The sequence below is a fragment of the Zingiber officinale genome, chromosome 6B (genome assembly GCF_018446385.1).
Source record: "Zingiber officinale cultivar Zhangliang chromosome 6B, Zo_v1.1, whole genome shotgun sequence".
Lineage (NCBI taxonomy): Eukaryota > Viridiplantae > Streptophyta > Magnoliopsida > Zingiberales > Zingiberaceae > Zingiber > Zingiber officinale.
Window position 1 is genome coordinate 123,309,389 of NC_055996.1, and position 15,862 is coordinate 123,325,250.

General features: G+C 36.7%; 1 protein-coding gene across 1 annotated transcript; it reads left to right on the top strand.

The window, feature by feature from the left end:
* The first annotated feature begins 711 nt into the window (after positions 1-711).
* LOC121989326 lies at positions 712-15,348 on the top strand. Its single transcript, XM_042543306.1, has 9 exons — positions 712-860; positions 971-1,026; positions 1,949-2,265; positions 4,958-5,051; positions 8,194-8,280; positions 12,568-12,689; positions 14,326-14,469; positions 14,944-15,042; positions 15,118-15,348. Exons 3-9 carry the CDS (start codon positions 1,951-1,953, stop codon positions 15,151-15,153), a joined length of 897 nt encoding a protein of 298 aa, XP_042399240.1. The 5' UTR covers positions 712-860; positions 971-1,026; positions 1,949-1,950; the 3' UTR covers positions 15,154-15,348.
* Positions 15,349-15,862: the final 514 nt, after the last annotated feature.

Below are 15,862 nucleotides of genomic sequence, written 5' to 3' on the forward strand. Positions count from 1 at the left end.
ATTCAAGCTTGGTTCAAGCTTGACTTAAGCTTGGTTTGAGCTTGGTTCATTTAGATGTTATCAAACTCTCAATTCAAGCTTATTTGATTGTTTGAAACTTTTAGTTGTTTGATTGGTTATTGAGCTTGATAATTTAAATTTATTTTATTTTATTTTATTTTATTATTTATTTAGCATATTGAAAAGAGTTTTATTAATGAATATAGTTCGTCAACATTGTTCATCAACGTTGTTCACGAACATTATTCACGAACATTGTTCACAAACATTAACAAGCTGAACACATAAGTGTTCAAGCTTGTTTGTTTAGCTTAACGAGCTGTTCAAGCTTGTTTGTTTAATTAATCTTATGTATATTGAACGAACATAAACAAGTTCTTACCAAGCCGAATACCAAACTTATTCACGAACGCTGAGTTCATTTACAGTCCTACTGATTGTCATACATTTTTTTTTTAATGAAATCGGATCAGTTACTTACATAATTAGCTGACAAAAATTGAATATCCCGTGCCAATTAAAAAAAAGCCAGAAAAATCAAACAAATATAAAATCAATAATATATAAATCCGATATTGGAATTTGACCACTTTCATTAACAAATTACTTTTTTTTTAAAGAAAAAAATTAACGAGACAGTTTCTAGAGAAATGGGCTGTAAATTCAAATACATCTCAGCCCAATTAGTCCGAAGCCGACGGCTAAGCCGACGTTGGTGGGTTGCTACCGGCCTGTTACCAACCTACCGTTCCGCCTGGACCTGCAGAGATCGCGAGAGGGAAAGTTCGGGGTCCGAGTGTCCGACGAATCCTCCTCCATCCAAATCTCTTCTCGTCTTCCTCGTTCTTCAATTCGAGAGGGTAAATATTTCTTGCTTTTTCCCGTATCTGATTATTAGCGTGATTGATTAGCATGGATTCGTACGTTTGGCTCCGAGAGTTTCTTCATTCAAATTTCTCTTCTTATTCAGTATCTGGAGTTTTCTTTTCTCAAGATCACGTTTATCGCTGAAAGCTCAAGAAGTCGGTTTGTGATCACTTTTTTATTTTTTACTGCATGGAGTCTGGAGACTCATATGAATTTCGTTAGGCGCATTTTTATGATTGCGTTGATTGGACTGATAATTTGCGTTTTAATATATCAAATTATTTAGCTTAGTGGATGCTTCTGTACGAAGAAAGCTAACTAAGAAGATATTGCACCTGTAGTTACTACTTCATGGAAATGCGTACAGCACTTCAAATTTTCTTAATATATTTAGAAAGTTCCTGAGTTAGCCTGTAATTACTATATTATGGTGTTTGATATTTCAATGTCCGTAAGTGAGGAATATGATTGTAGTTAGGTATGCATTAGCAATTAAAAATAAAATAAAATAAAAATATTATGTCCAAGTCTAGATGGACACTTGACCATCTCACTATCTCACTACCCAGAGCATTCTTAATTATAAGGAAGTTGTGAAGTTTTGACATTATTGTATATTCTAGCTAATGCTTACAGTAAAATTAAAATGTCGAATAGTTGTTTCCTTCAATGAGAATCTATTTTGGATTTTTTTTCCCACTTTATGCAGTTTGTTTAATGAATCTACAATGTGGTGGTTCGATTTTTGCTACCTTATTCCACTTTTGTACTCTATTTGTTGATGACAAGAGAGGCTTTATAACTAGAAAGTACTACCTTCAGTTCAGATATCTTTCTTGTGTTTTTTTTATCGTTCTCCTTTTATGACCTTCGTAACGTGTTACTATCTTTTTTTGCATCCAGATTTTGAAATAAGCATTGTCTTGACTACTGACATGATTGTTAGGTATACCTTTATCAAGTAGGAACACTGTATCTCTTTGTTGTTAACTATCAAAAGAGTAAAGTCAAACTATAAAATTTCATTTTATCTTCTAGGACATGAACATGTGCTTGGTGACTTACTTCTAAGAAATCATAGGGATGTTGTCTGGCCATGCTATTGGTTTTCATGGAAGAAGTGAATCTGATGAACTTTTATTGGAAGATCCTGTATCCGAGGTCGGTGATGAAGAAGAAACATCTGGAAAGGTGATATATGCAGCCTCCTTTGAGGAGCTTTCTAGAAACCACGTGCAGTATGATACAGTTGTATGGGTCCTAATATCGCTGTTGCTTGTTTTGGCCTGTGGAGTTGGTATTGTTATGCTCTTGTACCTTCCTGTCAGAAGATATGTGCTCCAGAAGGATATTGCTTCACGTAGACTTTATATCACATCGGATGAAATAGTCTACAAGGTACTTGCTGCAAACTATTTTTTTAATTTTTAGATTTTGAAGAAATTTATTTTGGTAAATCCTTTTGTTTAAGAGAGTAAGTTTTTTGTGATAGTGGTTTGATTTGGTAATTGTCAAATTGTAGAATGGGAGATTTATTCAAGTTCAATCGAGTCCTTTAAGTACAGGATTATTTGTCTGCTTGAATAAATTTTCAATTTTTTATTGGTCAGTCCTTCAAAAGATATCTTAATTCCTCCATATTAACCATCTTCGTAAGAATCGTAACAATATTTTGTTCTGATGCATTGAGTTTTTTTATGTTGCATCTCAGAGTCACATTCTTGATTCAGTTTATTATTTCATCCCTCTTTCTTGCAACCAATACACAAGGTACTTCTCATGTGTACCTCTTCCCCATTCATACAAAACTTATAAACTTCATGCATCTCTTCAACTTCCCTTATATCCTTGGAGTCCTCATCTCTCTGACTTACTGTTGTGGTCTTTGTTAAGGAACACACTCCTCCATAAATGACAATACTTGTCTTCAATGAGCATTAGAATCCTCATAGTCAGATCAGACATTGTTGGTTGCCCCTTTAAGTTCACAACCTTGGCACAATGCCTACACCTGTTCTTAGTATTAAAACAATGAACCAAGGAGGTTCTCCCGCCCTCTCCTTGCCATCACTACCTCGGCTGCCTCCAAACTCACCATCTCTCTCCAACCCTTCCTCTTCCAGGGCAGCACTGAAACAATCTCTCCTTCATCTTTCCCTAGAGTTGCTGCCTCCACCATGACTGAGTGTTAGAAACTTATTCTCTGTAGGTCTGAAATGAACTCACAATTGATCCTAATGTGGTCTCTTTTGCAACTTGGCGCTCCACACTTCTCCAGAATTTTCCACATCAGCTCCTCTTCGCCTACACCAAATCTGCATCTTGTAGCTTCCAATAGAAAGATTTTTTTCCTCGAAGTACCTTTCTCTGTGCCTTTTATTTTCAACCACTTCACATGGATGACTACAAAGGATTGAATCAACTAAATATCCATCAGGAGCTCTCCTCACCTTGCACCAGGTCTACAGATGCCAAAGTAACAACAACGGATAGCCTAAGAGCCCACTCTGTCTTGACAGATTGAAGCCCCTCTCACTCCTCATCTCCTCCATTGATCATGCAACAATCCAAATCCCTTGTTGCCCTAGTAAACGTCGTGCCTTTCAGCAACATGTGGGACTTCAAGGAGGTACGTTCTTTCAACTCGATCCCCTATTAATGGTCATAGGTGACAATGTTAGCAAGAAATCTGCTCCCTGCAATTCTGCTTCCCTGCAAATCTAAGTTGTCCTCCTTGCAGATCTACTTGCAAAATAGGCTTTCCTTAGGTATCCCACTCTCTAATTATTCAGGTCGGCCTCATCTGATTTAGAAAGAGGAAATTATTGAATGATGATATCATTATTGCATCTGATACAAGGATTACCTAGATTTGGTCCAATTATCTTAGCAAATAATAAACTATGATGCCTTCTTGGATTTAGTTTAGAGTTTGATTGGGATTTGGTCCAATACTTATCACAATCAACTCTCTTAGTTATTTAACAAACGCAGCTGATTCTAATACAAATGGATCAAGTTGGAATGAACAGTAGTAACAAGCTGTTATTTCTATAATATATTCAAACCAACTTGAGAAGAAGTGTTAAGTGTCATGATGTTATGGACAATTGTAAAGTGATAAAACTGGAAAGTGTATTACTAATGTCTTTTTATTGATCAATAATTCATATTTACGTTGAAGGGAGTTACCTAGTGAGATGAACAATAATTCCCCTTAATTATATCGCATGCTAATCTTATAATATGATGCTAGATTATCCAATATGATACATATTGTACTTAACTGATTAATCTACTAACATGATTTCAGATTAATAATAATAATAACTACGTTTAATATCTTCATCGCCATCAATATTATCTGTACCCTGCCCCCTCTAATTTTCAAATTAGAGGTTTTGCCGTCTCACGAACAAACATTATAGCCTCCATCCCTATGTGCTAACTTTGTCATGGTTTAGATTCCTTTAGTTTTGGTGATTACACTCTTATCTTTCTTGGCACTATCATTTTCATATGCTATGATGGTAGAGCTATAGAGAGCATTTTTGCCTTGTGATGAGTTGCAATGTTCCTTAATCAGGAAGGGGTGACCAAAAGGGGGAAAAGTCAAAGATTCATTCCTTAAGGATTAAAAAGAAACTTAAGGTGCAATTAGTCTTTATTCATTGGGAGGAACAAAATAGAAAACATAAAATGCAACTGGTGTAGCTACAACTTCTTTCTTACTAGATAGAACACCTAAATAGGAGATGCTGACAACCCACCTGGAGGTGAATTTTCCTTGGTAGTGGAAAATGATGTGAATTTGGAATTTAATTTTTTAAGTTTTAGAATTTGTAAAAGTTCATTTTGGCAGATCTTTTTGTTGAAGAGAGTAAATTATTTAAGGTAGTTCTTTGATTTGTTAATTATCCTATTAGAGAATAGAGGATTTATTCCATGTCCATTTGAATTCTTAGGTATAAAATTATTTCTATCCTCTAATTTTGCAATTGCCTAATTTCCCATGTCAGCCATCTTGTTCATAATAATATTCTAAACTTGTTTCTATTTTTCGTTTATTACATTTGCTTCAAAATTGTAGGTCACCAGACCATCTATTTTGCCCTTATTAGGGTTGATCAAGGTTGAGCAACGCATTCCTCTTCATGTAGTTATTGGCATTGTTATTGAGCAAGGTGCATTACTGACTATAAAAGTTATTTTACTGTTAGATTTCTTACTGTAATCTGATGTTCACATGTTATTATTTAAGATTGCATTTAAGGAACCTAGTCCATCCTTCATCATGGTGATTTAGTCCATAGTTCAATTTACTCCAAGTGTATGTGATTTCCTTGAAATGTAGGTTCACTTAAGATCACTCTATGTGGATTGGGGCTAGGTCCCTTTCCAAGATTCCCACTTATGTTTTTTTTTATGGATAATATATTAGTTACCATAGTATTTGTATATATTAGTTAATATATCTGTCAATTAGGCTAATTGACAATTAGCCTAATTTTAGTTTCTTAAGATAGATTCCTAGTTGTTGGTGCAATTTCCAGTAGGTCAAGGTTGACCTTGACCAAGCGTAAACCTTGGTCATGGTTTCGATTTTTGACAATACAGAAAGACATGTAGATATGGACAATGCAGGTGCAGTTGTCCATGCGGAGAGATACTGATCAGGGTCTGATCAGGTTGAATGAAGAAGAGTCAAGTAGGTCAAGGTTGACCAGATACTTGACTGGGAAGTCCTAACTGGGATGTTAGGCAGTTCGGAAAGTCCTGTTAAGTGAAATCAGGTAGTTCGGAAAGTCCTGGTAAGTGAAACCAGCCAGTTCGGAAAGTCCTGGTAAGTGAAACCAGGCAGTTCGGAAAGTCCTGGTGAGTGAAGCCAGGCAGTCGGGAAATCATGGTGAGTGAAGCCAGGTGAAAATCCTAGTGAGTGAAGCTAGGTGAAAGTGGAAGTCCTGGTGAGTGAAGCCAGGCAATGGGAAAGTCCTGGTGAGTGAAGCCAGGCAGTTGGAAAGTCCTGGTGAGTGAAGCCAGGCAGTTGGAAAGTCCTGGTGAGTGAAGCCGGGCAGATTGGAAATCCTGGTGAGTGAAGCCAGGTGAAAACCCTAGTGAGTGAAGCTAGGTGAAAGTCCTGGTGAGTGAAGCCGGGCAAGGGAAAATCCAGATGGATCAAGGGTGATCGGACATCTGGTGTTGAGAATGTCAAGTAGGTCAAGGGAGTGACTGGATACTTGACACGAAGAGAAAAGTCCAAGTGGGTCAAAGGGATTGACCGGACACTTGGTGGGGAGTCTTAGCAGGTCAAGGGAGTGACCAGATGCTAAGCATGAGATACCAATAGGTCAAGGTTGACCGGATATTGGTTTGGAAGACTTGGAACTTGGTTTGGGCAAAAACCAAGCTCTGGATCGATCAGTGGATCGATCCAGCGATACGCTGGGTATCTGATCGGTGACCGATCGGTAACCAAACAGTATGCATCGGTCTGCAGACCGATCAGAAAGCGAACAGAAGGCAAAGAGAAAAGGAGGGGATCGGTCTGTGGACCGATCCACATGCACCCTGATCGGTCCACAGACCGATCCACATGCACCCTGATCGGTCCACAGACCGATCAGGAGACGATCAGAGAGTTGGGCAACTCTCTGCTAAGTGTGATGATCGGTCTGGGGACCTATCAGCATAGGGCCTGATCGGTCCCCATGACCGATCAGAGAGGCTCTGGACCGATTAGGGTGGAGCCTGATCGGTCCAGGTCCTAGCCGTTGCGACACAACGGCTAGTCTTCTTCGCTGTCTTCTGCAGGTTATAAAAGGAGATCGAGCCTCTACTTCTCTCATTTTTCTTCTTGCTCTTCTTCCTACTGAGCTGCTGCTGTGCTCTTGAGCTTTGTTGAGTTCCGAAGCTTCGTGTGAGCTTCTTCGACTGGGTTCCTGCTGTTGTAGGCGTCTCGTGAAGTTGCTGCTTCAACCAGTCGACGAGAAGGCAAGCGTGTTTGTTTTACATTCATATTGTCTTGTGCTTCTTTGTATTTTGTGTACTTCTATCTTGCTATTGCAAGAGTTATTATGGCGAGGTTTCTCCACCCACAAGGAGTATATATTAGCCGGTTCTCCGGGGACTCATCCACCGACGGATTGATAGGCTTCGTCCACCTTACGGACACGCCGAGGAGTAGGAGTTTCATCTCTGAACCTCGTTACATCGACGCGTATTGAGGTTTGATTTCTTGTCTTCGTTTCTTGTTTTTATTTCCGCTGCGCTAACCCTAGTTTGTAGAAAGAAACGAAACGATTTGGGGTCGACTATTCACACCCCCCCTCTCTAGCCGCGATCATCGATCCTAACACTAGTTTGTATAAAAATATGCTCACTCGTCAATAAAGATTATCAATTCTTTTTAGCTCAAATAACATGGTATCAGATCCACTTTGAAATTAGGGTTCCATCTCCGGCTCTTCTACCTTTCACGTACTTTCATCTCTGTGGTGCGTCACTGCCTCATTGTCGCCCATGCAGACACACCTCCACCGGTCGTCCACGACCTCCTCGCCAGCACTCTTTCCTTCCCTCCACTATATGCGGACAAAGTTAGTTGTTGCTCGTTGCCGGACTGATCGCTATTGCGCCTCCCCTTCCCCGGTTCACACGCACGGGGCCGCTCGTGTGATGACCCACCGCGACATTGGGTGTCGGATCTCCTCCCACGACGTCGTTGTCTCAGATTCCGACCGTCGAGCAGCCACCGTGTTAGCCCTATCCCCGACAACCGCCGCTGCCACTCTCTCGATATGCGTCATCAAAATCATCGCCGACGTCACCCAATCTCGGCCACTAGCGATCCTTGCCCTGAACCTAAACCTGTCGCCTTGCTTCCTCAACGTGAGCAACACCTAAGCGCACGTGGGTTTGTCATTACTTGTTGGTTTGGATCTTCCTTTGGATTCTTTTCTTATTTGACTTCCTTTGGGATAAAATGTTATGGATGAAAATAAGCCTTTTATTGTGACGGATGTAAAATCACGGATTATAAGCTAAATGGTTTGAACTATTTGGATTAGAATAAAAAGCAAAACGTAGTGTGACGATCCAGTGCGAGTCAGAATATAGGGCTATGACACAATCTGTGTGAGATAATGTGGATATATCAACTCTTGATTGAAGTAGGACATAAAATTTTTGTACCAGCAAAACTGTGGTGTGATAACCAAACTGCTCTTCATATTGCATCAAATTCTGTGTTTCATGAGCGAACTAAGCACATTGAAATTGATTGTCATTTTGATTGTGAAAAAATTCAACAAATCTTGATTTCTACAGGATATGTGAAGATTGGAGAACAACTAGTGGGCATCTTCACAAAAGATTTAAATGAGGTTTGGGTTGATCATCTTTGTAACAAGTTGGGTATGATTAATATCTATGCTCCAACTTAAGGGGAGTTTTATCTATATATATTAGTTAATATAAGTTTCTTAAGATAGATTCCTAATTTATATATAAATATGCCTCACTCTTCAATAAAGATTATCAATTTTTTTATCTATAACTTTGCTCACTATGGCTCTAGTTTTAGTAGAATGTCACTTGCCTTACCACATTCAATTTCACCTCATTATCTTCCATGTTTAATTCATCTTCTTCCTCTTGAAAATCCATTGAGATGGTGCTACCTGATCTATAGTTACCTAGACCTTGGTGGGCCATAGTTAGATTTGCTAGTTGAGTTTATGATTGTTCTTGCATACAATTCTTTTTTATAGGTCTGACCAATTTTGGATTGCACAACTATAAGTAATAAGGATCTTTTTCTTATACAACAAAGGGCAGCCCGATGCACAAAGCTCCCGCCAATATAGATCTTGTGAGGTCCTGTGAAGGGTCTATTATACACCGTCTTTCCTTATAAAGAGACTATTTCTGAGACTCAAACCTGTAACCTCTAGGTCACACTGCAACAACTTTACTATTGTGCCAATGCTCCCCTTCTAATTGTCTTATATCAACTATCACGACAATCTCTCTAGCTCTTTAGAAGAATCATAATATGATTAAATATGCAATTCTTTAGAAAGGAATCGTGAGCATGTAGAGGTGCTGATCACTTATCTCATTTTATCAATGATTTTGGAGGAAATTTATTAAATTGATTATCTCATTATGAATGAACCTAGCATTTTGTGTTATTTGTGCTTTCAGTGTTTTATTCTGCATATTAGGTCCTTGTTTTATACTTTATGTGTCGATCTTTCTATCAAGAACTTGCTTATCTTTTGCGATAAAAAAGAAATCGAGCAGCCTAAACTTATTCTACACAATTGCAACACCCAAAACTAGTAGTTTGTGAACAGACTTAGGAGAATCCTAGGAGTAAAATGATGCTTATTCGGCTCAAATTTGAGGCCTATAGAACCATCAGACATTTTTATCCAAAGTAGCTTGATGACAACTAATTGATCGGAATCATATCTAGTCGACTGGCAATTGCCAAGTTGTCAACTTTTCTAATGGTAGCCATGAAGAAAATGGTAGATGTACTAACGTACCTAAAATGTTTACAATGGTACATTTGTGCTTGCTTTGTCAATTGATACAACCTTTGCAATTCCACTAGTGACCTCTTTCATTGCAACGAGCCTCTTCAGAAGTTAATTCAGTGGCAAAACTCAAAAGAAACTTTGTTTGCTAAGAGGTTAAATGATCATATGACAGGGTTGTGGAATAGAAGTGCCTTTAAGATCATCTTTATAGGTTCGATTAGGGACAAACTATGTGAAGAAATACAATTGTGAAAGAATCATTGCCAGCATGTAGTGTTTTGTCGATGTCTCATATGGATGAGGGTGCCAAGATGGCTTCGCATAGAGGAGGTGCTTGCAAAGGGAAAGAGTTTGTTGTTTTTGTATTCACACAAACATGTCAACACTCACTTAGCCCAAAGGAGGAATTGGTGATAGGTATTGCCATTGTGATAGCATGTTGAGTAATAAGGAAAATTGTTAGTCTTTGATATTCATGTAGTTTTGTTTATTTGTGGTTATTATTTATCAATGTAAATGTATACTTCACACCTTATATAAAATGTCATTTGCAATTAGATCTCTAGTATTCACAACTAGGTTCCGGTGATGAGTTCTCTAGTGGAAATTCGTCAACAAAGAAACTTAGAACTTGCTTGAACAATGAAAGCCCTTTTTCCTCATACCTGGGTGGAGAGGTCTTTCTCAGAACTTGAATGAAGCATAAGATGGAAATTGGAAGCAATGATGATAAGCCCTTTTTCCTCTTCTTTTGATATGATCTTCCTTATTATGTTGGATCTAAAAGAAATTGTGTACTCTTTCAACCACTAGTTTAACCTAATTAGGTTTTCAATGCTTGATCATTATTATCAAAATCAAAATTCCATGGGATTAACATTGTCAATGAGTCTCCACATTAATGTCCACATGATTGATCATTATAACTCTTTTATCTAGGGCGATTTTACCTTCATCCAATCCATCACCATATTCCTAAGCTCCTTCGCATCCTCATTGCCTCAAACAAGATTGTTGCCTATCATCCTTTGCTTTGCATCTATCACTATGACAAACAACCAGCGGTCTATTAATCTATCAAGTTGCACTCTAGATCTCCACACAGAAAATCTAGGTCCTAACCAAGTGGCCTAGCTTAGATCTAATTTTCTAAAAATAATAATAATAACAAAAGATATTGTTGAAGCAACAATCATTTTGTTTTCTAAAAAACAATATTTGCTTAACAATAAAAATTGATATTAATTGGAAGAAAGGGAGATTTGATCGAATGATGAAAGATCTTAAAGAAAGTTTTTTGAAGTGCCCAGTATCTTCCTTCTGTTTCTCCTCATTGTCTCAAGTCGCTAGATTTATCTCACATTCTCCATTTTTGTTGAGTGCATGATTTAAGAGACACTAGTTCTTGTGTGTGTCTTTTAACATCTCTCTTCTCTAAATGTTGGTATCTCTTTTGATGACTTCTCTCTCAAATTAAAATCACCAAAAAACTCAGTCTCCTCTTGACATTTCTCCCTTCTCAAGAAATATAATGGAATCCTAACCCAAGTTCAAAATTTAAAGTTGTGCCAAAGATTTAGTCTTTGACTGGAATGTTACTTTTTTTATACTGTGCCAATATTTTGACGGATCGTGTTGGTGTTAGATTATAGATGAAAGGAGGAAAGAGATGAAGAAGAAAAATAAGAGAAGGCACCTATACCTAAGTTTGGACTTTATGTTCCCTCCCCAATGGCCAATGATACAGTTTTGACATTATATTGTATGAACACAAGGTCCAAGAATAACAAATATTATTTTATTCATCTTGAGTCTTGACATATGTTGTAATAATCCAAAGGATGTGTTGAGTGTTGGCATGACATGATTGACACAAGAACATATAAGAGATTAGCTGTACCAAGTAGTATCGAGCTACATTAATTTATTGGAATGATGCATTTTGATTGTGCTGCCTGACACAGTATGAGTTATAACCTTAGTTTTATGTGCAAAAGTTCATCTTTGTTGATAACTTTGAAAAGATACACTAGTGACTAGTCTTTGTCTTCTTCCAATATCCTCTCTTTCAAGTATGTGTTGGAACTTTAATTGGTTTTCTTTCTAACATCCACATCCCTCATAGTAATATTGTATTTTACTTTGTTTCTAGTGCTGCAATTCCTTGTCTTACTGATACATTTTAAAACTCTTCACTCTGCAATATTTAACTTGTCATTTTATCCGTGCAAACATCATAATTCAGTAGTATCTTCAATTTGAGGGAGAATTAAGGAAGAAGAGTAGATCAAATGTTTGAAGATCATCATCAACTTTGTCCTTTGAAGATACTTTTTTGAATATTTTTACTCACTTTAACTGTGAGTATTATACTGTCCCTCAATTGCTACTGAACCATTGAATCATCTTTATCCTTGTCAATGCATTTGTCAACTTTTTTTTTTCTTCTGTAAGTTTTTTTTCATTTTGTGTAACAAGCGAGACATATCCAGTAGTAGTAGTAGTACTAATAATAATATAAACAATTTATTGTATATATACATGTATGCTCCCTCTTGAAGGCGAGTGTTAAGAATTATAGGACTCAATAGTTATATGTGTTACGGGTTTAGTTTGGATACTATGTCTGAGTCTTATTGATATATGCATCACTTATGATAAATAATTCACGATTCTTTTCCTTATAGTCATTTTTTCCTTACCCTCTTTCTTTTCCTAGCTGTTGCTTGCTTGTGGGAAATAGGGAAGTTATTTTGTGAGAGATATCCCCAATATTAAATTTTTTGTTCCATTGATCTTTGACATTATAGGTTCTGCATGAAGATATCAATTGCATGTCTAGCTTTGCTTGTATGAAATTGGGTGTTAGATGGTGTTTTATATTCCACAAATTGGGTGTTAAATGGTATTTCACTAGCTAATGATTTATGGAATTGTTGAGATTGCTAACGTAATGAATTAGCAAGTAAAGGCAAATACAATGAATCTTTTCTCCTCTGCACTTCTTCACAGTCTCTAAGTAACTTGTCATTCTTTATAAACTTTTATGCTGTGTATGCATGTAAAACTATATGGGCAAGTTCCAAAGTTGCTTTCAAAAGGGAAAGAAAGTGCCGAAGATTATCAGTTGACAAAAGTTTCTTAATGCTTCCAGGTTGCTTGCAATCTATTTATGGAGTACATACTTTTAGGATTGAATGTATAACTCATGGAAAAGCTGCACCTGTGGGTGAACTGCAGTTTCAAGGTGTTTCCAACCCAAGACTACTAAGAAAGGTATTTTGCCTGACTCTACAGGATTATATAGAAGTGAAAATTGATGATGTGTGAAACTAAACATCATTTATTTTCTTGCAAATTGGATGAAGATACACATCATTTATTTTTTTTCTCTATTTAATTCAGTTTAAATTAGCAATTGTTCCAGCATAGTCCTATGCCTAAAAGCTTCTAATAGTACCTTTGGAGCACTTTTTTTATATGCATGTATAAAGATTTCTAGTTCTGTTGTCGCAAAATAAAGGATATATTCCCTTTGAGAAAAAAAGAGGAAAATGTATGTCTTTTAGATTTCTTTGAGAGATGCATGACCACGATTTATAGTGAGGATATTGAATAAGATAGGCTCTCTTGTTGCTAGTGCTGAAGCAGAATTGTTTCTTTTCTTCAAATTCAATTGTTTTACAAATTTAATGTGTTGGTGAGGATGATCTAATTTTGGTAACATGTTTTCTTGGTTTGAGGTTATGAATAATTGGAAAATCAGTGTTGCAGCGAATGCTTGATTTTCGGGTTAGAGAAATATGCTGTCCAAATGATCATAGGTTTGCATTTACTGCATGGATAAGGGAATTCAATGAATTATAGGTGGTGTGAATTCTTCACTGCAAATGCCCCTTACTACTGTGCATTTGCATTAGAATAAGATCTTATAAAAACAAGATATTTCCATGCTAATATTATCTTACATAGTTACATTGCACTACATGTCCTACTTCTGAGACAGAATTGGATGAGTTGAAGTCTTGCTGCAGTAAGTGATGGCATAAATGTTCATGGACATAGTCAAATATTGATAATTTTGTCTGTCACATTGCTCTTGAAAATTTGTATGGTTGATAGTCATGTGACATGGCGATTGCACGAAAGCTTGTAGAAAATGTTCAAACACAAATGGCCATTCGGAATTATATTTTTTATTTGTCCATAACCTGATTTTTTTTTCTTTTTGAGCAGCATATTTCTAGCTTATGGTGGATTCAATAATCAGGTGATGCAACACTAAAATTGAACCCTAAAATCACATAAAAAAACTAAAATGAATTTGATGAAGCACTAAGATAACTATCTCACACAGAAAAAAAAGAACCTCACACAGAGATAAAAAGAGAACTTATCCTTTTCAGTTATAACAATACTGTTTTTATTTAGTCCTGGAGAACTTTATCATGTGAGATTTGATGACACTCCGGTTGTTATAATCTCTTTCTGAAGGCTGTTGTAGTTGCATAGCTGTCATATATGATGTTGAAAATCGAATCCCAACTTGCAGATTTGGTTGGCTTCTTGAAGTGCCATATTATAGTATTATCCTCTATGGGTCTGAGCAAGAAGGATTAATTTCTTATGTAACTTCTCTTACTAAGCAGAAACCCTGCAATTATGGTTGTTTCATCTCATATTCTTAGCTAGTCAATTCTGTTCCGGTATATTATACTTTTGATTTGATGCATATATTTTTTTTTTGGTGTGTGAAATGGATAATTGCTCAGTCATGTTTCAATCAAGTTTTGTAGAACAACAATTAGCTTACCCGTCCACCTTTCCTTTTGTCTTTTTGCAATATCCTGATACTCTGGTAATATTGTAATTTGTAATCTCTGTTATGGGTATCGTCTTCTGTATGCCCTAGGTTATTATTCTAGAAGCAACAAAGAGGATTCAGGAAGTTGGTAATTGGAAGCTTACATCATTTTCTGGGGATGTACTGTCAACACCGACTATGAGATCGACTGATGTTTCAAATTCAAACAGATGGAAATCTCCAAGCATGAAGGTTTGTTTTCTATAATATCTAGTTGACACATTTGCTAATCTAAAATATTGTGACTTTTCTTCAATGTGCTTTTTCCATGTATGATAACATTTTTGCTTAATGCCTGACTTCATCAGGTCTGAAAACCGCCTTAACTTCAGACCTGACTTTAGTTGTGTTAATGCGATTTAGTTTACATCAGGTCTGAAGTTATGGAGCAGATCTTTATTACCCATTTTCATTTAATTCTAGGTAGGGGCTCTATAACAGTTTTGTTTCTGAAAAAGAGAAGGGAAATGCTTTAGAAGGATTAGTGTTAAATCCAAAATTTATGGTATGCCCTAATATTTTTTGTCGGAGTTAGAAAAATTGCATTAATGAAACATTAATATTATACAACTCCGGCGTTCATTTTTGTTGTCATAAGCAAATACTTATAATAAATTTGCATTTTAATAAATTCAGACTCTGGAAATCAACTGAAAAATATTGCAGGTCAAGGCTTCACCAAGACATGCATTTTCTGAGGCTAGGGGTGTTGTGTCCGGTGATCTGTTGCTGCATAAAATTGAAGAAGTCAAGGAATCTGTGCAAGTAAATGATTTAAATGTCATCTCAACTTTTATCTTAATTAATCATCCACTACTTACCGTACCTTTTCTTCTGCAGAAACTGGGATCTATGCTTGTGCAATCCAATGCTTAAGGTAGCTGAGAATTTATCTTCTAGTACCTACATGAGAAGTTGTCTTTCAATGCCTACATTGTAGATGTCTCAGATCCATATTAATTGTATTTTTTGAAACATCTTTTGACATGAACATTAAATTTACACGCAGTGTCAACTTGCCAAATTTCTGTTTCGCACTTGGATTCTAAGATAAAAATTTGATTCTGAAAAGATCCTAATTTATTTTTCATATATGATAGTAATCTATTGTATAAAGTGCTGATATAAGTCTTTTGTTGTACTCGGCTAGGCAGGCCGACCTATTGGGCATAACTTGGGCACAACTAGGTCTGAAATTAGATGATGGGTCATTCTCCCCATGACTTGGTCTGGGCTGGTCATAATTGGCACACTACCTTAGGTCAAGCACATGCTCACTATTGTATGTCGAGTTGACTTCTTTTTTGGAGGATGTGTGCGCTTGGTTTTGCATCCAACCTTTTGGCTAGATTAGGTTGTCATGTGCCTTCTACGAAAGACTAAAACTCATGCAATTATACGTCAGCATATATACCTTGTTTTAGGTAAAGATTAAATCCTATCTCGTCGTTTTGCTCTGCCCTCGACTATCAAGTCGGTTATGAGATGAGAGGATTTTTTGTTTTTAGAATGTGTCCGTCGAGAATTGATCCTTTATTCATTGTAATAAGTCTATTAACTTTTAACCAACTGACATCCTACCAGT

Bases quoted from the DNA above. Each gene is read 5' to 3' on its own strand.
- LOC121989326 (XM_042543306.1), top strand. From the start codon at position 1,951: ATGTTGTCTGGCCATGCTATTGGTTTTCATGGAAGAAGTGAATCTGAT. The intron at 2,266-4,957 runs GTACTTGCTGCA...TCAAAATTGTAG, and splicing joins CGGATGAAATAGTCTACAAG to GTCACCAGACCATCTATTTT. The intron at 5,052-8,193 runs GTGCATTACTGA...TGATTTCTACAG, and splicing joins TGGCATTGTTATTGAGCAAG to GATATGTGAAGATTGGAGAA.